Consider the following 19614-nt stretch of genomic DNA (forward strand, 5'->3'; position numbering starts at 1 on the left):
GGAGTCCTGCGAGGGCTGGATGACCCAGGAGGTTCAGAAGACCCTGTGCTGGGAGAGCTATCGACCCTGGACAAAGGAAAATGGAAGATCCAGCTGGATCTATAGAGCCTGGAGTACCCAGCATCCAGGTGATCCATAGTGCTTGGGTCTGGGACAGCCAGATGGTGAGCTATAGGATCCAAGGCAGTGAGATCTATAGGGCTCAGAGCTGTGGAATCCAGGGAGACTCTATCAGACCTGGGGCAGTGGGATCCAGCACGGATCTATAGGGACAGGGGGATGTATAGGGCCCAGGACAATGGGATCCATGGGGGATATCCAGCACCTGGTCTAGGAGATGCTCCGTGACCGCCTCTGTGTGGCTCTTCCAGCTGTCCTGGCAGTGTTGCCCTTGGCCAGGCGCCCTGAATGTCTCCACAGCAGCTCCTCATCGATGCCCAGCGCTGCCAGCACCTGGGAGAAGCGCCGCTCCACAGCCAGGCGGGCGTTGGTCTGTGGGGCGAGAGGCAGGGACATCATTCGAATCACACACAGAACGGAGCTGGGCTCAGACTGCCCACCTCACTGCCCACACTCAAACCTCTTCTAGCTGAGCTAATGGGGATCTCCTATAGCCAAGAGAGCAATGGGGGCGTTCAGAACCAGGAATAGAACCCAGGCATCCTGGCTCCCAGCCTCCCCGCTCTAACCACTAGACTCCCCTCCCAGATCTCAAGATAGAACTGAGGAGTCCTGGGTGCCTGTTCCCCCTTCTCTAACCATTAGACCCCACTCCCCTCCCAGAGCCAGAGATGAAACCCAGGAGTCCTGACTCCCAGCCTCCTTCCCCTGCTCTAACCCACTAGCCCCCACTCCTCTCTCACCTGCATGACACGCTCAAAGAGGTAGGGCCGGCTCTCCACCCTCTCTTGGATCTCCCGCAGCTGGGCATCATACTCTGCCATGCGCTGCTGCTCCAGCCTCCTAGAGCAACAGCACAGAGAAAGTGACTGCAGAGAATCCCACCCTCAATCACTGCCCCCCCTTCAGTGCCCATTCACAAGGATGCTCAGGGATCTACTGGATCCTCTGTCCCAGGGCATTGGCTGCACTGGGGGAATATTACCGCCCACCAGGATCAGAACGGATCCCCCAATCCCAACACCTGGGCTCCAGGTCCTTTAGGATCTGGTCCAGTAGAGTTGGAGGATCCAGGGGGAACTATAGGGCCTGGGAGAACCAGGGGATATATAGGGGCTGGGCCATTGGGGCTGGGAGATGCAAGAGGCTCTGTGAAGTCTGGGAAATTGTGGGAGATCTATAGGGTATGAGAGATCTGGAGGCTCTATAGGGCCTGGGTGAGGGTGGGGGCGCTGGGTGATCCTGCGGAATCTTTGGGTTTGGATTTGAATCTGAAATATGCCTATCAAGCTTATCTCAAATCTTCCCTTTTCACTTAGGTCATTTAACACTTGCCCCAGTCACATGGCTCCCCAGTTTCAGCCCAGCACTCGCTGCAATGTCTGGGCCCAGGAGGCCTCAGAGGTCTTTGTGTGTGTCACTGTTGGTGTCCGTGTGATGTGTAGAGTGTGGATAGGGTGACCAGACGTCCTGATATATAGTTGTTTGCCCCATTTGTCCCAATATTTTGCTTTGGTGGCACTCCGGCTTTTTGTTGTTGTGGTTGCTTGGGGCTGCAAAAAAACTAGAGCCGGCCCTGATGGGGGGGGGGGGGGTAAGCCTGTGGCTACCCCCCCATGTGTCCCGATATTTTGTTCTTGTCATCTGGTCACCCTAAGTGTGGATGTGTACCCAAGTGTGTTTGTGTCTGTGTAGGTGTAGTTGTGTGTAGTATGTGTGTGTCTGGGCATTGTGCGGGGGTATGTCTGCATGTAGGGTTTATGTCTTGGTGTCAGTGTGTCTGCATGTTCGTGTGTCAGGGTGTTCAGGGTGTGTGTGTTGGGGGGGTGTCGTGAGTGTTTGTGCAAGTCAGTATGTCTGGATGTTGGGGTGTGTGTGTCAGGTTGCCTGGATGTCGAGGGGTGTTGGGGTGTCTGGGTGTCAGTGTGTTAGGAGAGAATCTGAATGTTAGTATGCCTGGACGTTGGTGGTGATCAAAGTGTCTGGGAGTTAGTGTGTGCGGACGAATTAGAGAGGGGTGTCTGTTTGTCTGGAACTGGGAGGTGTCAGAATGTGTGTGTGTCAGTGTCTCTGGTTGTCAATGCGGAAATCAGTGTGTCTGGGTGTTGGGGTGTCAAGGGAGGATAACAGAGGGAGGTGTCAGACTGTCTGGGTGTCCATGTATTAGGCTGATGTTTAGGTGTTGTTGTGTCTGAGTATTGCGGGGGGATGAGAGGTGTTGTTGTAGAAGTCGGCATGTCTGGGTGTCGGCGGGGAGATAGTGTGTCTGGGTGTAGCTGGGGTGTCTGAGTGTAGCAGATGTCTGAGTGATGGTGTGTTGGGGGAGTCTGGTTATCGGGGTGCATTTGTGATGCGTGTCAGCATAGCCAGGGTGTATCTTTACCAGATGTTTCCATGCTGACAGTCTCTCACTCTTGGTTTTTGTATGTGTGTTTTTTTAACTCCTAATTTTTACACACACACCCCCACACACTTTTGGGTCCCATTCACCCTAAGACCCAGCCAGGATAGGAGCAGGATTTTGTGGGGAACCAGCGACACCTAGTGGTTAATAACAATAATAAATACTAAATAGCTACTGATCACTGTTATTAATAATTAATATATCTATATTATATAACAAAGATTAAATACTATTGATAATAATTAATACTAAAATATTAATCACTATTATAAATTATTCAATTAATATTAATGCTAAAGGAATACTCAAGGACGAGAAGGCCATTGGTGAAGAAACTAAATGAATTCTTTGGATCAGTCTTCACGGCTGAAGATGTGAGGGAGATACCCAAACCTGAGCCATTCTTTTTAGGTGACAAATCTGAGGAATTGTCCCAGATTAAGGTGTCATTAGAGGAGGTTTTAGAACAAATTGATAAATTAAGGACCAGATATATTCACCCAAGAGTTCTGAAGGAACTCAAATATGAAATTGCCGAACTACTAACTGTGGTATGTAACCTATCATTTAAATCAGCTTCTGTACCAAATGACTGGAGGATAGCTAATGTGACACCAATTTTTAAAAAGGGATCCAGAGGTGACCCCAGCAATTACAGGCAGGTAAGCCGGACTTCAGTACCGGGAAAACTATAGTAAAGAACAGAATTGTCAGACACATAGATTAACATAATTTGTTGGGGAAGAGTCAACATGGTTTTTGTAAAGGGAAATCATGCCTCACCAATCTATTAGAATTCTTTGAGGGGATCAACAAGCATGTGGACAAAGGGGGTCCAGTGGATATAGTGCACTTAGATTTTTAGAAAGCCTTTGATGAGGCCCCCTACCAAGCGCTCTTAAGCAAAATAAACTGTCATGGGATAAGAGGGAAGGTCCCCCATGGATCAGTAACTGGTTAAAAGATAGGAAACAAAGGGTAGGAATAAACAGTCAGTTTTCAGAATGGAGAGAGGTAAATAGTGGTGTCCCCCAGGGGTCTGTACTGGGCCCAGTCCCATTCAACATATTCATAAATGATCTGGAAAAAGGGGTAAACAGTGAAGTGGCAAAATTTGCAGATGATACAAAACTACTCAAGATAGTTAAGTCCAAAGCAGACTGTGAAGAGTTACAAAGGGATCTAACAAAACTGAGTGACTAGACAACAAAATGGCAGAGGAAATTCAATATTGATATATGCAAAGTAATGCACACTGGAAAACATAATCCCAACTATACATATAAAATGGTGGGGTCTAAATTAGCTGTTACCACTCAAGAAAGAGGTCTTGGAGTCATTGTGAATAGTTCTCTGAAAACATCCACTCAATATGCAGCAGCCGTCAAAAAAGCTAACAGAATGTTGGGAACCATTAAGAAAGGGATAGATAACAAAACAGAAAATATCATATTGCTTCTATATAAATTCATGGTAGACCCACATCTTGAATATTGCGTATAGATGTGGTTGCCCCATTTCAACAAAGATATATTGGAATTGAAAAAGGTGCAGAAAAGGGCAACAAAAATGATTACGGGTATGGAACAGCTTCCATATGAGGAGAAATTAATAAGACTGGGACTTTTCAGCTTGGAAAAGAGACGACTAAGGGGAGATATGAAAGAGACCTATAAAATCATGACTGGTGTGGAGAAAATAAATAAGGAAGTGTTATTTACTCCTTCTCATAAGGCAGCCGGTTTAAAACAAACAAAAGGTAGTATTTCTTCACACAACGCAGTCAACCTGTGGAACTCTTTGCCAGAGGATGTTGTGAAGGCCAAGACTATGACAGGATTCTAAAAAGAACTAGATAAGTTCATGGAGGACAGGTCCATCAATGACTATTAGCCAGGATGGGCAGGGATGGTATCCGTAGCCTTTGTTTGCCAGAAGCTGGGAATGGGCGACAGGGGATGGATCATTTGATGATTACCTGTTCTATTCATTCCCTCTGGGGCACCTGGGATTGACTACTTTCAGAAGACAGGATACTGGGCTACATGGACCTCTGGTCTAACCCAGTATGGCTGTTCTTATGTTCTTAATGTTTTTAACAAATATTAAATTAATATTGATTGATATCCATAACTACAAATTAATATTATTCTCTTTTAAGATATCAAAATATTGTTGAGTACTGTTCATAAATACTAAATTAATATCAATCATTCATAAATACTAAATATTAGTTACTATTAAAAGACAGAAGATGACTTGTGGGACAACGGATAAAGTGGTGGAGGCTTGTGGATAGGGAAGTTAGTCTGAGATTTAAGGATTGTATGGAGGTAAGACAACGACCAAACCAACGGTAACAATACTAACAAGATTTTTGGGGAAATATCCAAACTTATTACAGGTGGACACTGAGTAAGAAGAGAGCTAATAGGCTATGCAGTGAAACAGTACAAACCATGATGCAGGTAGCCACCATCACAGAAAAGCTGAGGGAGTATCAACTGAGATGGCTGGGTCATGTGAGACGACGAGATGTGGGATATGGTAGCCAGAGACAAGAACTACTAGTCACAGGACAAAGACCACAAGGAAGAGCTAGAAAAAGATGGTTAGAGATGCTGAAGGAGGACATGAAAAGGTTTTTGTCAGCTTGGAAGACCCACTTGACAAGAACGCTTGGAGATGAAGGACAAGAACTGCTGACCCTGAGTGATGGGACAAAACGAAGGAGAATACAAATAGATACTTAGCTTTTCTATAGTACTTTTCAGCAGTAGATCTCAAAGTGCTTTATAAAGGAGGTCAGTATCGTTATCCCCATTTTACAGATGGAGAAACTGAGGCACAGAAAGGTGAAGTGGCTTCCTCAAGGTCACCCAGCAGGCCACTTGCAGAGCCATGAATAGAACTCGGGTCTCCTAAGTCCCAGTCCAGTACTCTACCCAAGAGTATGCACTGAATACTAAAATATATTGTCATGTTAATAAATATTAAATTAATGTTGATCATTCATAAATACTAAATATTACTCACCACTACTAATTACTAAATATAAATTACTATTGTTAATAAATGTTAAAATATCAGTAGTTCCTGAATACTAAGTTAATATCACTATTAACAATTACTAAATTAATACTGAGAGAGACAAGCTAGGTGATGTAATATTTTTTAATGGACCAAATTCTGTTGGTTACTTCACCCAGCTTGTCTCTCTCATATCCTGAGATCAACATGGCTACAAAACACAGCAAACAATAAATTAATACTAGCGACTATGTTTTAAAATATTATATGAATCATGATTTATATTCATAAATAATATCACTATCAAGAATATGAATATATTCACTAAAGCAGTTAATATTAAATTAAGATACATATTCATAAATACTAAATATCTATATTAATAATTATAGACTCATAGATTTTAAGGTCAGAAGGGACTATCGTGATCATCTAGTCTGACCTCCTGCACATGGCAGGCCACAGAACCTCACTCCTATAATAGATGCTTAATCTCTGGTTGAGTTACTGAAGTCCTCAAATCATGGTTTAGAGATTTCAAGTACAGAGAATTCACCATTTCAACTAGTTTAAACCTGCAAGTGAACTATGCCCCACGCTGCAGAGGAAGGTGAAAACCACCCAAGGTCTTTGCCAATCTGACCCGGGGGGAAATTCCTTTCCAACCCCAAATATGGCAATCAGTTAGACCCTGAGTAAATGGGCAAGACTCGCCAAGCAGATACCTGGGAAAGAATTCTCTGTACTAACTCTGAGCTCTCCCCTTCGAGTGTCTCATCTCCAGCCGTTGGGGATTTTTACTACTGGCAGTCACAGATGGGCCACATGCCATTGTAGGCAGTCCCATCATACTATCCCTTCCATAAAATTATCAAGATCAGTCTTGAAGCCAGTTAGATATTCTGTCCCCACTGCTCCCCTAGGAAGGCTGATCCAGAGCTTCACTCATAAGAACATAAGTGATCTCTCCCCTGCCATCCATCTCCACCGTCTGACAAACAAACTCCTCTGATGGTTAGAAACCTTCACCTAATTTCAAGCCTAAACTTGTTGATGGTCAGTTTACATCCATTTGTTCTTGTGTCCACATTGGTGCTTAACTTAAATAACTCTTCTCCCTCCCTGGTATTTATCCCTCTGATGTATTTGTAGAGAGCAATCATATCTCCCTCGGCCTTCTTTTGGTTAGGCTAAACAAGCCAAGGTCTTTGATTTCCCTCTCATAATGTAGGTTTTCCATTCTTTGGCTCATCCTAGTAGCCCTTCTCCGTACCTGTTCCACTTTGAATTCATCTTTCTTCAACACGGGAGACCAGAATTGCACACAGTATCCCAGATGAGGTAGCACCAGTACTTTGTATAATGGTACTAACACTTTCCTGTCTCTACTGGAAATATCTAGTCTGATGCTTCCTAGGATTGCATTAGCCTGTTTCACGACCGCATCACGCTGATAGCTCATAGTCATCCTGCGATCAACCAATTTACCCAGGATTTTTCTCCTCCTCTGTCCAGTGCCAGGTTTACAATGGCTCCAGTGGCTCCATGGAGCTGGGTCCATGCTCAGAAGGGGCCCCGGCCTGCTCCGCTTGCACTGTACCCCAAGACCCCACCTGCCTGCTGGCTCCCTCCCCGCCCCCGCCACCACTTGCTCCTCTCAGCCTGCCTGCCTGCCGGCTGGCCGAGGACTCCTCTACGTCCCCTGGCCCCAACCCCTGCTCTTCTCTGCCCCCTGGCAGGACCCCAGTGCATCTCTGGCTCTAGGCCAGTGGGGCCCCGCCTGTATCCCCGGAGCTGAGCTGCCTGGGGCTGGTGCAGGAGCCTGGCCAGTCTCCGCCTGGGGGAGGAAGGGGGTGGACAGTGTGGGGGCTTGGCTGGGCCCCTCCAGGCAAATGCGTCTTGAGGGAGCCCGGCTGGGGCAGGCTTTGGCCTGGCTGATCGCACCACTCCTGAAGGGACAGAGTGATTCCCGGCTCCGGGACCAGCCCTGGCTGCGCTGCCGGCTCAGCCCAGCAGACACAGTCCGCTCCCAGCAGGGCCAGTGAGTGCAGCTGGGAGGCAGGGCATGGGGGAGTGGGTCTCTGGGGAGTCTGAGTGGGGGGGCAGGTGCTGGGCTGTGAGGGGGGGGAAGATGTGTGTGTTCGGGCAACAGGGAGTGGGGGTTCTGTGGAGGGTGCTGGGCAGTTGTGCTGGGGCTGTGGGCAGGGGAGTGCTGGGCAGGGGTAGTGTTGTGTAGAGCGCTGTGCATTTCTGGGGGAGGTCTGTGAGGGGCGCTGGGCATAGAGAGTCCGGGGGGACTCTGGTCATAGGGAGTCGGGGGGGTGTTGGGCGTGGGGCTCTGTGGCGTGGCTTGGGCTCACCCCCGAGGGGAAGGGGCATGCTGGCACCACAGGGCCACTGTGCGTCTGGCAACTGCCAGTTCATAAATAGTGCCCTTGCACTGGGCTGGGCAGAGCAGGGCCACCCCTGCCATGCCATGGCCCTGGCTGGTCCCTCGGTCTGGGGACTGACCTCCCAGCGCCATGCTCCATTGCCTCAATGGGGGCCCACAAATATGTTTGGCGCCAGGCCCACAAAAGGTTAATCCAGCCCTGCCTCTGTCGCTTCCAACTGATAAATCCCTGGTTTATAGCAAAAAATCTTGTTGTTAGTCCCTAAATGCATGACCTTGCACTTTGCACAATTAAATTTCATCCCTTTTCGATTACTCCAGTCTACAAGGTCATCCAGATCTTTTCGTCTGATATTCCGGTCCTCCTTGGTTTTGGTAATACCTCCCAATTTTGTGTCATACGCAAATTTTGTTAGCACACTCTCACTTTTTGTGCCACAGTCAGTAATAATTTTAAATAAGACTGGTCCCAAGACTGATCCCTGGGGAAATCCACTAGTAACTTCCCTCCAGCCTGACAGTTCACCTTTCAGTATGACCTGTTGTAGACTCCCCTTTAAGCAGCTCCTTATCCACCTTTCAAATCTCGTATTAATCTTCATCTTCTCCAATTTAATTAATAATTTCCCATGTGAAACTGTATCAAATGCCTTACTGAAATCCAGGTAGATTAGCTCTACTGCATTTCCTTTGTCTAAAAGATCAGTTATCTTCTCAAAGAAGGAGATCAGATTGGTCTGGTATTTTCTACCTTTTCTAAGCCATGTTGTATTTTATCCCAATGACCATTCACCTCTATGTCCTTAACTACTTTTCTCTTTCAAAATTTGTTCCAAGACCTTGCATATAATTGAGGTCAAACTAACAGTCCTATAGTTTCTTTTCCCCTTTCTTAATAATAGGAACTATATTAGCAATTCTCCAGTCATAGAGTACAATATTAATTTTAGTGTTAATATTAAATTGATCATTCATAAATACTAAATATTACTATTCTATTATGAATGGTAAAATATTAATTTCTATGGTTCATAAATATTATGTTAATAATGATCATTGATAGACACCGGGTTAATATCACTATTAACAATTAATAAATACTAGTGGCAATTGATTAATGTTGTTGTTATTAATTAGTATTAGTAGTATTGTTGTTATTATTATTATTCATAATAATAATCGTTTATTATGGCAATGCCTAAGGGCCAATCAAGGTCGGGCCCCATTTTGCAAAGCACTCATCTAACACAAAGTAGCAGATGGTCCCTGCCCAGAAAAGTTTACAGCCTACATAGATCAGACAGACACAGGATGGGGGAAAGGATGTAACACACAAGCGGAGTGAACACTGTGATGAATTAATAATTGAATATTAGTGTGTGGGGTGTGTGTGTGAAATGTCATTGAGGCTGGTGAGGGTGGCTGCTGCCCTTTATTTAAGATAGCAGTGAGAGACAGTAAAGCACCACTCCCAGTACAACAAAGGCTTGCCCAGGGATTGGAACAATGTGGGCAGATGGTTTTGGTTAGGCATGGACCACATGTGCGTGTGTGGCTTACTTTACACTACAAAGGGTATGTCTACACTACGGAATAAGGTCGAATTTATAGAAGTCGGTTTTTTAGAAATCGGTTTTATATATTCGAGTGTGTGTGTCCCCACAGAAAATGCTCTAAGTGCATTAAGTGCATTAACTCGGCGGAGCGCTTCCACAGTACCGAGGCTAGAGTCGACTTCCGGAGCGTTGCACTGTGGGTAGCTATCCCACAGTTCCCGCAGTCTCTGCTGCCCATTGGAATTCTGGGTTGAGATCCCAATGCCTGATGGGGCTAAAACATTGTCGCGGGTGGTTCTGGGTACATATCGTCAGGCCCCCGTTCCCTCCCTCCCTCCGTGAAAGCAAGGGCAGACAATCGTTTTGCGCCTTTTTTCCTGAGTTACCTGTGCAGACGCCATACCACGGCAAGCATGGAGCCCGCTCAGGTAACCGTCACCCTATGTCTCCTGGGTGCTGGCAGACGCGGTACGGCTTTGCTACACAGTAGCAGCAACCCATTGCCTTCTGGCAGCAGACGGTGCAGTATGACTGGTAGTCGTCCTCATCATGTCCGAGGTGCTCCTGGCCACGTCGGCTGGGAGCGCCTGGGCAGACATGGGCGCAGGGACTAAATTTGGAGTGACTTGACCAGGTCATTCTCTTTAGTCCTGCAGTCAGTCCTGTTGAACCGTCTTATGGTGAGCAGGCAGGTGATACGGATTGCTAGCAGTTGTACTGTACCATCTTCTGCCAGGCAGGCAAGAGATGAGGATGGCTAGCAGTCGTACTGTACCATCTTCTGCCGAGCAGCCATGAGATGTGGATGGCATGCAGTCCTTCTGCACCGTCTGCTGCCACCCAAAGATGTAAAAGATAGATGGAGTGGATCAAAACAAGAAATAGACCAGATTTGCTTTGTACTCATTTGCCTCCTCCCCTGTCTAGGGGACTCATTCCTCTAGGTCACACTGCAGTCACTCACAGAGAAGGTGCAGCGAGGTAAATCTAGCCATGTATCAATCAGAGGCCAGGCTAACCTCCTTGTTCTAATAAGAACAATAACTTAGGTGCACCATTTCTTATTGGAACCCTCCGTGAAGTCCTGCCTGAAATACTCCTTGATGTACAGACACCCCCTTTGTTGATTTTAGCTCCCTGAAGCCAACCCTGTAAGCCGTGTCGTCAGTCGCCCCTCCCTGCGTCAGAGCAACGGCAGACAATCGTTCCGCGCCTTTTTTCTGTGCGGACGCCATACCAAGGCAAGCATGGTGGCCGCTCAGCTCACTTTGGCAATTAGGAGCACATTAAACACCACACGCATTATCTAGCAGTATATGCAGCACCAGAACCTGGCAAAGCGATACCGGGCGAGGAGGCGACGTCAGCGCGGTCACGTGAGTGATCAGGACATGGACACAGATTTCTCTGAAAGCATGGGCCCTGCCAATGCATGCATCATGGTGCTAATGGGGCAGGTTCATGCTGTGGAACGCCGATTCTGGGCTCGGGAAACAAGCACAGACTGGTGGGACCGCATAGTGTTGCAGGTCTGGGACGATTCCCAGTGGCTGCAAAACTTTCGCATGCGTAAGGGCACTTTCATGGAACTTTGTGACTTGCTTTCCCCTGCCCTGAGGCGCATGAATACCAAGATGAGAGCAGCCCTCACAGTTGAGAAGCGAGTGGCGATATCCCTGTGGAAGCTTGCAACGCCAGACAGCTACCGGTCAGTTGGGAATCAATTTGGAGTGGGCAAATCTACTGTGGGGGCTGCTGTGATGCAAGTAGCCCACGCAATCAAAGATCTGCTGATATCAAGGGTAGTGACCCTGGGAAATGTGCAGGTCATAGTGGATGGCTTTTCTGCAATGGGATTCCCTAACTGTGGTGGGGCCATAGACAGAACCCATATCCCTATCTTGGCATCGGAGCACCAAGCCGCTGAGCACATAAACCGCAAGGGGTACTTTTCGATAGTGCTGCAAGCTCTGGTGGATCACAAGGGACATTTCACCAACATCAACGTGGGATGGCCGGGAAAGGTGCATGACGCTCGCATCTTCAGGAACTCTGGTCTGTTTCAAAAGCTGCAGGAAGGGACTTTATTCCCAGACCAGAAAATAACTGTTGGGGATGTTGAAATGCCTATATGTATCCTTGGGGACCCAGCCTACCCCTTAATGCCATGGCTCATGAAGCCGTACACAGGCAGCCTGGACAGTAGTCAGGAGCTGTTCAACTACAGGCTGAGCAAGTGCAGAATGGTGGTAGAATGTGCATTTGGACGTTTAAAGGCGCGCTGGCGCAGTTTACTGACTCGCTTAGACCTCAGCGAAACCAATATTCCCACTGTTATTACTGCTTGCTGTGTGCTCCACAATATCTGTGAGAGTAAGGGGGAGACGTTTATGGCGGGGTGGGAGGTTGAGGCAAATCGCCTGGCTGCTGGTTACGCGCAGCCAGACACCAGGGCGGTTAGAAGAGCATAGCAGGGCGCGGTACTCATCAGAGAAGCTTTGAAAACCAGTTTCATGACTGGCCAGGCTACGGTGTGAAAGTTCTGTTTGTTTCTCCTTGATGAAACCCCCCGCCCCTTGGTTCACTCTACTTCCCTGTAAGCTAACCACCCGCCCCTCCTCCCTTCAATCACCGCTTGCAGAGGCAATAAAGTCATTGTTGCTTCACATTCATGCATTCTTTATTCATTCATCACACAAATAGGGAGATGACTACCAAGGTAGCCCAGGAGGGGTGGTGGAGGAGGGAAGGAAAATGCCACACAGCACTTTAAGCACAGCACTTTAAAAGTTTACAACTTTAAAATTTATTGAATGACAGCCTTCTTTTTTGGGGGCAATCCTCTGTGGTGGAGTGGCTGGTTGGCCGGAGGCCCTCCCACCACGTTCTTGGGCGTCTGGGTGTGGAGGCTATGGAACTTGGGGAGGAGGGTGGTTGGTTACTGAGGGGCTGCAGTGGCAGTCTGTGCTCCAGCTGCCTTTGCTGCAGCTCAACCATACACTGGAGCACACTGGTTTGGTCCTCCAGCAGCCTCAGCATTGAATCCTGCCTCCTCTCATCACGCTGCCGCCACATTTGAGCTTCAGCCCTCTCTTCAGCCCGCCACTTACTCTCTTCAGCCCGCCACCTCTCCTCCCGGTCATTTTGTGCTTTCCTGCACTCTGACATTATTTGCCTCCACGCATTCATCTGTGCTCTGTCAGTGTGGGAGGACAGCATGAGCTCGGAGAACATTTCATCGCGAGTGCATTTTTTTTTCTTTCTAAGCTTCACTAGCCTCTGGGAAGGAGAAGATCCTGTGATCATTGAAACACATGCAGCTGGTGGAGAAAAAAAAAGGGACAGTGGTATTTAAAAAGACACATTTTATAAAACAGTGGCTACACTCTTTCAGGGTAAACCTTGCTGTTAACATTACATACATAGCACATGTGCTTTCGTTACAAGGTCGCATTTTGCCTCCCCCCACCGCGTGACTACCCCCTCAACCTTCCCCCCTCCCTGTGGCTAACAGCGGGGAACATTTCTGATAGCCACAGGCAAACAGCCCAGCAGGAATGGGCTCCTCTGAGTGTCCCCTGAAGAAAAGCACTCTATTTCAACCAGGTGACCATGAATTATATCTCACTCTCCTGAGGATAACACAGAGAGATAAAGAACGGATGTTGTTTGAATGCCAGCAAACATACACTGCAATGCTTTGTTCTACAATGATTCCCGAGAACGTGTTACTGGCCTGGAGTGGTAAAGTGTCCTACCATGAAGGACGCAATAAGGCTGCCCTCCCCAGAAACCTTTTGCAAAGGCTTTAGGACTACATCTAGGAGAACCGCGAATGCCAGGGCAAAGTAATCCTTTCACATGCTTGCTTTTAAACCATGTATAGTATTTTAAAAGGTACACTCACCAGAGGTCCCTTCTCCGCCTGGTGGGTCCAGGAGGCAGCCTTGGGTGGGTTCGGGGGGTACTGGCTCCAGGTCCAGGGTGAGAAACAGTTCCTGGCTGTCAGGAAAACTGGTTTCTCCGCTTGCTTAATGTGAGCTATCTACAACCTCATCATCATCATCATCTTCTTCGTCCCCAAAACCTGCTTCCGTATTGCCTCCATCTCCATTGAAGGAGTCAAACAACACGGCTGGGGTAGTGGTGGCTGAACCCCCTAAAATGGCATGCAGCTCATCATAGAAGCGGCATGTTTGGGGCTCTGACCCGGAGCGGCCGTTCGCCTCTCTGGTTTTCTGGTAGGCTTGCCTCAGCTCCTTCAGTTTCACGCGGCACTGCTTCGGGTCCCTGTTATGGCCTCTGTCCTTCATGCCCTGGGAGATTTTGACAAAGGTTTTGGCATTTCGAAAACTGGAACGGAGTTCTGATAGCACGGATTCCTCTCCCCAAACAGCGATCAGATTCCGTACCTCCCGTTCGGTCCATGCTGGAGCTCTTTTGCGATTCTGGGACTCCATCATGGTCACCTGTGCTGATGAGCTCTGCATGGTCACCTGCAGCTTGTCACGCTGGCCAAACAGGAAATGAGATTCAAAAGTTCGCGGTTCTTTTGCTGTCTACCTGGCCAGTGCATCTGAGTTGAGAGTGCTGTCCAGAGCGGTCACAATGGAGCACTCTGGGATAGCTCCCGGAGGCCAATACCATCGAATTGTGTCCACAGTACCCCAAATTTGAGCCGGCAACGTCGATTTAAGCGCTAATCCACTTGTCAGGGGTGGAGTAAGGAAATCGATTTTAAGAGCCCTTTAAGTCGAAATAAAGGGCTTCATTGTGTGGACGGGTGCAGGTTTACATCGATTTAACGCTGCTAAATTCGACTTAAAGTCCTAGTGTAGACCAGGGCAAAGTTTTGCCGTCATAGCTGTGTTGACTAGGAGTGCGAAAAACCTCACACTCCCTGGCTGACATAGCTATGCCAGCAACACTTCTGGTGTAGACACAACTATACTGATACAAGAGTGCTTCTGTAGACTTAGGGCTGGACTACAGCAGACAAAGCTACGTCACTCAGGGGTGTGAAAAATCCACACCCCTGAGTGACGAAGTTAAGCCGACTGAACCCCCAGTGGAGACAACACTAGTTCGATGGAAGAATTCTTCCACTGACCTAGCCACCACCTCTCAGAGAGGTAGATTTGCTACAATGACAGGAACACTAAATTTAACACTAAATTTCTAGTAATCACTAATGTTTAAAATGAACTACATTACTATGAACTGTTGCAAAACAATTAAATTAATATTGATCACCATTAATAGCATTACATTAAAATAAATCAATATTATTTATTACTGAATTACTATAGGCTACCACTGATAATTATGCATGTTGATTTCATATTGATCACTGTTAATAACCATACATTTTAATTAAATTTATTAATACATTATTTTAAATCATTATTGATTATAATCAATATGTAATTATTGTGTATCTATATTATGAACCATTATTACAATTAATTATTAGTATTTTATCAAGCCCACTGGTTTCAAGAAGGCCACTTATGTGAGAAAAGATACACATAAGTAAAAGTGTTCTCTAGATCGTTATTATTAGGTGTATTGGTATCTAGAGGCCCTGACCAAGATCGTGGCCCCTGTTATACCAGGTGTTGCACAGACACACAGGGTCTGTCTACTATGCAACTGGGAAGTGTGACTGCAGAATATGTAGCCATTCCTGAGCTAGCTGTAATTCCGCTAGCATGCTAAAAATAGAAGTGCAGTCATGGCCGCACAGATAGTGGAACAGGCTAGCTACCGGAGTACAAACATACGCAGGGTTCTGGGTGGGATTGTACTTGGCTGCTAATCTGTGCTGCCACGGCTACACAGCTATTGTTAGCATGCTACCTGGATCAAAGGTAGTTCAGGTATTTCTGCATGTTCAGCAATCACACCTCCTAAGTGCACTGTAGACAGCCTCCCAGTGAGAGCCAGTCCCTGCCCCAGCGAGCTCCCATTCGAAACAGACAAGGGGCAGAGAGCAAACTGAGGTCCAGAGTGGAAAAAGGGACTTGCTGAAGTACAGTGGTAGAGGTAGGAACAGAACCCAGGTGTTCTGAGCACCCGTCCTCTGCCCTATCTACTGACAATTAATTCCTATAAGAGAGGGTAAGGAGCCATGGGTCAGATTTAAGGGGTGCCAGCAGAGCTTGCGGGAGCCCTGGGCTGGGCTAGCAGGGGGCTGAGGGTTGGGATAGAGAGGCACCAGCAGCACCATATGGTGGTTTCCACACTCCTCTCTCTCTCACACCAGGCTACTCCTTCTTTCTCTCTCCCTTACCTCAGCTCTTCCCTCTTCCTTTGCGTGGTCTGGGCCAAGCTGCCCGGGGGACTGTAGGCTGCCAGGCACTTGGCCACTTCCCTCTGCACCTGCTGCTGCTTGACCCGGCGCTGCTCTGCTCGCCTCTTCTCCTGCTGCTCCCGCCGCTCCCACTCCAACAGCAATAGCCTGCACCAGGAGCAAAGGAGAAGGCTCAGCCAGGTGGCATCTATAAAAATTGTTCCAGGTCCCCTGGCTGGGGGGAATCCCTGGCTGGGATAGCAGGGGGCTGCGGGTCAGGATTGAGGGGCAGAGCTGGGGGCAGAGAGGGCTGGAACCCAGGGCTGGGATAGCAGGGGGCTTTAGGTAGGCAGGCCAGCTGTCTGCTTTTAAGACAAACAGTCCTGCCTTCCTAACATTAGTCCCCCATCCGGCATGCTCTTCAAAATGGTGTCCCTCGTGTGACACTGGTGGAGGTGTGCTCATGCGATTCCCAGTAGCACTGGAATGTTCGGTATTCCGGGAACATGTGAGTGGCCACCCTCGCTCTTGGTCAGGATTGAGGGGTACTAGCAGAGCTAGGGATGGAATAGCAGAGGGGCTGCAGCAGAGATGGAGGAGGGTGGGGAGGCCAGGACTGGTTTAGCTGGGAATGGATTGAAGGGCACTGTCCATACCTAGTGGCCTCCTGCCGTTTGTCAGAGGCTCTGGTGGGTGGCACTGAGGCCAGGGGGTCGAACTCTGAGCAGGACTGGGACCCACAGTGGAAGCTCCAGAGCTGGCGCAGCTGTTGCTGCTCCCAGTCTCTAAGCTCGTCCCCAGGCTGGTGCTGAGAGCTGCTGGCCGCATGGAGGTGGAAGGGTTTGCAGATGGTCAGCTTGGCTAAGAGGGGGACACAGAAAGCATTAATGGAGGGTCCCGGAACCCCTCCCCCATCAGCTGCACTGCTCCACCCCAGAAGTAGCTGCATCTCAGCACCAAGGGAGGGGTCTCTGTATAAACAGCCCCTGTGCCCCACCCCAGGGATTCCTGTATAAACAGCCCCACCTCAGAGGCAGCTCCATCTCAGTACCAGGCAAGGGGTTCTGTATGAGCGGCTTCCTCACCCTACCCCAAAAGCAATTGCATCCATCTCCTTGGCTCACCTCTCACTTTCCTCTTCTCCAGCTGCTCCTGGAACTTCTTGTGAAGTGTCTCAAAATCAGGGATGGTCTGGTTGATGATGGGCTGAAACCGGGTCTTGTCTTTGGGGGCCAGTCCCCTGCCCTTCCTTCTGTGCCCCCTGGGGCTTGGGTCCTGGGGCTCTGTGGCCAGGCACAGGGCCTCAGCTCTCAGCCTGGCCCGGAGCTGCTGGGCGGAGGTGACCGCCTCCCAGGCTGGGGAGGACACAGCCTCTTCCAGACTCAACAGCTGCTGAGCTAGCTGGAGCCAGTGTCTCCGCTCTTCCTGGAGCTGGCGTTTGCGGGCCTCGCTCCGGGCCTCCATCTTCCAATACAGTGAGGAGAGGGTGCTGGGGGAGGGATGGGGTGCTTGCTTGATCCTACCCCGCTCAGCGCTGCTGCACCTCTGTGAACTGCCAGCCCGTTGGTCTACACGCCCCTGCAAACCTATCACCGTTGGGCGGACACTCTCACGGGGGGAGTTGTTGGGGGCTCTGCGGAGCTCCCCCTTCTTGGCCTTGTCCAGGGAAGAGGCTGGGAGGAGGGCGCGACCATTGAGTGAGAATTCCTCCCACATCCACTGGAAGGGGAAGGAGGGGCGGGGACTGTGGGGCAAGGGATTAGGGGTGCAGGAGGGAGCTGGCTTGGAGGAAAGGGCATCCTCAGGAACGTCTCTCTGCCTGGTGGTGGGAAGGAGAGGAGATGATAAGTGTAAGGTAAGAGCAACGGGGCCATCTAACCTGGTAGCCCCCAGATCAGATCTAAAGGGCTCATCTAGTCTAGTATCACCATCCCTACCATGCCACTCTAGACGAGACCAGTGGGTCCATCTACAGGGGATATCATATACTGTCCCTCTGAGCTGGCAACAGACTCCTAGCCACTCCCTCCCCACTCTAACCCAGTAGAGCGCACTCCGCTCCCTTTGTCTGTTTAGACTGTGAGCTCTTTGGAGCTGGGACTGTCTCTCACTGTGTGTCTGAGCAGTGTCCAGTGCAGTGGGAGCCCCAATCTTGGTCAGGGTCTGTGCAGCACCTGGGACAGTGAGGGCCCCTGATCTGGGATGGGCGGGGTCTGTGCAGCACTCACCAGAATAGGAGCCCTGATATTGATCAAGGTCTGTGCAGCGCCCGGCACAACTGTGGCCCTGGTCTTGGGATCTGTGCAGCACCTTCCCCTAAACAGGTGCTGATCTCAGTCAGCACATCCAGGTGCTACTAATATAATCTCCGTGGAGCTGCAGCAAGGATGAGTTTGTCCCAATGGCCATAAGGATCCCATGCAACCTACTCACCTCCCTGCAGATGGGGCTGAGTCCTGGTCTCCGTCAGAGGTGTCACTCACACATGGCTCCTGCATCTTGCAATGTGGGGCTAGGCTGACTCTTCTCCCTGAGGGGGGGCCTCTGGGTGACCCCTTCCTCTTCCCTTTCCTCATCAAGACCACGATTCCGTCACCAGAATTGAAAACCTCCTCCTGAAACCACAGAGCAAAGGCAGGAGGGACCCAGCTTTTCCCCGGGGAGACTGGCTGGCTCAGGGCGGCAGGGAATGGGACATGGGGCGTTTCCCCTCTAGGAGGTCCTGGCGCAAAGCTCCCTAGTCCACTAGCCCCCACTCCTCCCAAAGCTGGGAGTAGAGTGTCCTGACTCCCACTCCCTTGCTCCTTAGCCAGTGGTGTCTCTACAAACACCTACCCAGGATAGTGAGGGAGAGAGAGATGCGCCAGTTAAGGAGACCCTAAGAAAACTAACCCCAACCCAACAATTTTCCCCTGGTGTTTGCCCCTTGGGGGAGTTCCCAACAGCAGGATGATGAAGTTAGAGTTTAGATGTTGGGTCCCCCAAGAGTGGGGGAAGCCAGTACACAGTGGGGAAGAGGGGTACCGGGAGTTACCTCTTGGGGACGAGAACCTGAGAGCAGCCCTAGCAGGTGCACCCTTCCCTTCTTCTGGTAGAGGGTGCCAGGTGCCCGGTCGCTGGGGTCCAGGGAGGGGCTGATGCAGGCGTTGGTGAACATGGAGCGCTGGTGGGCCCCCAGCATGGTGCCTACCTGATTGCCCCGCCCCCATCTGTTACTGCGGTGACTAACCCGGTTCCAGAACATGGCAAGGGTGGGGGGTTCCAGAGTGAGGCCCTGCCCCCTCCATATAGTCACTGTAGTAACTGTGATGGGGGTGGGACAGATGTGATACTTGTATGGGCCCCAGCAGAGATGGGACTGAGGGGAGTTCAGGGATCCCAGCTGAGAGGCAGGACTCCTGGGTTCTGTTCACTATTCTGGGAGCGGCAGGTAATCTAGTGAGTTGGGGGGACTGGGAGTCAGGACTCCTGGGTTCTGCAGAAAAAGACCTAGGGGTTACAGTGGACAAGAAGCTGAATATCAGTCAACAGTGTGCCCTTGTTGCCAAGAAGGCTAGTGGCATTTTGGGATGTATATGTAGGGGCATTGCCAGCAGATCGAGGGACGTGATCGTTCCCCTCTATTCAACATTGGTGAGGCTTCACCTGGAGTACTGTGTCCAGTTTTGGGCATCACACTACAAGAAGGATGTGGAAAAATTGGAAGGAGTCCAGCGGAGGGCAACAAAAATGATTAGGGGACTGGAACACATGACTTATGAGGAGAGGCTGAGGGAACTGGGATTGTTTAGTCTGCGGAAGAGAAGAATGAGGGGGGATT

General features: G+C 49.4%; 1 protein-coding gene across 1 annotated transcript; it reads right to left on the reverse strand.

The window, feature by feature from the left end:
* Positions 1-330: 330 nt before the first annotated feature.
* On the reverse strand, positions 331-18975 carry TSGA10IP (testis specific 10 interacting protein). Its single transcript, XM_048859049.2, has 7 exons — positions 18829-18975; positions 18228-18409; positions 16919-17613; positions 16451-16655; positions 15795-15962; positions 864-963; positions 331-492 (listed from the first exon to the last, which is right to left on the reverse strand). The coding sequence occupies exons 1-7, from the start codon at positions 18973-18975 to the stop codon at positions 331-333; spliced, it is 1659 nt and encodes a 552-aa protein (XP_048715006.2).
* Between the last annotated feature and the right edge of the window lie 639 nt (positions 18976-19614).

Source organism: Caretta caretta, chromosome 7, assembly GCF_965140235.1.
Source record: "Caretta caretta isolate rCarCar2 chromosome 7, rCarCar1.hap1, whole genome shotgun sequence".
Taxonomy (NCBI): domain Eukaryota; kingdom Metazoa; phylum Chordata; order Testudines; family Cheloniidae; genus Caretta; species Caretta caretta.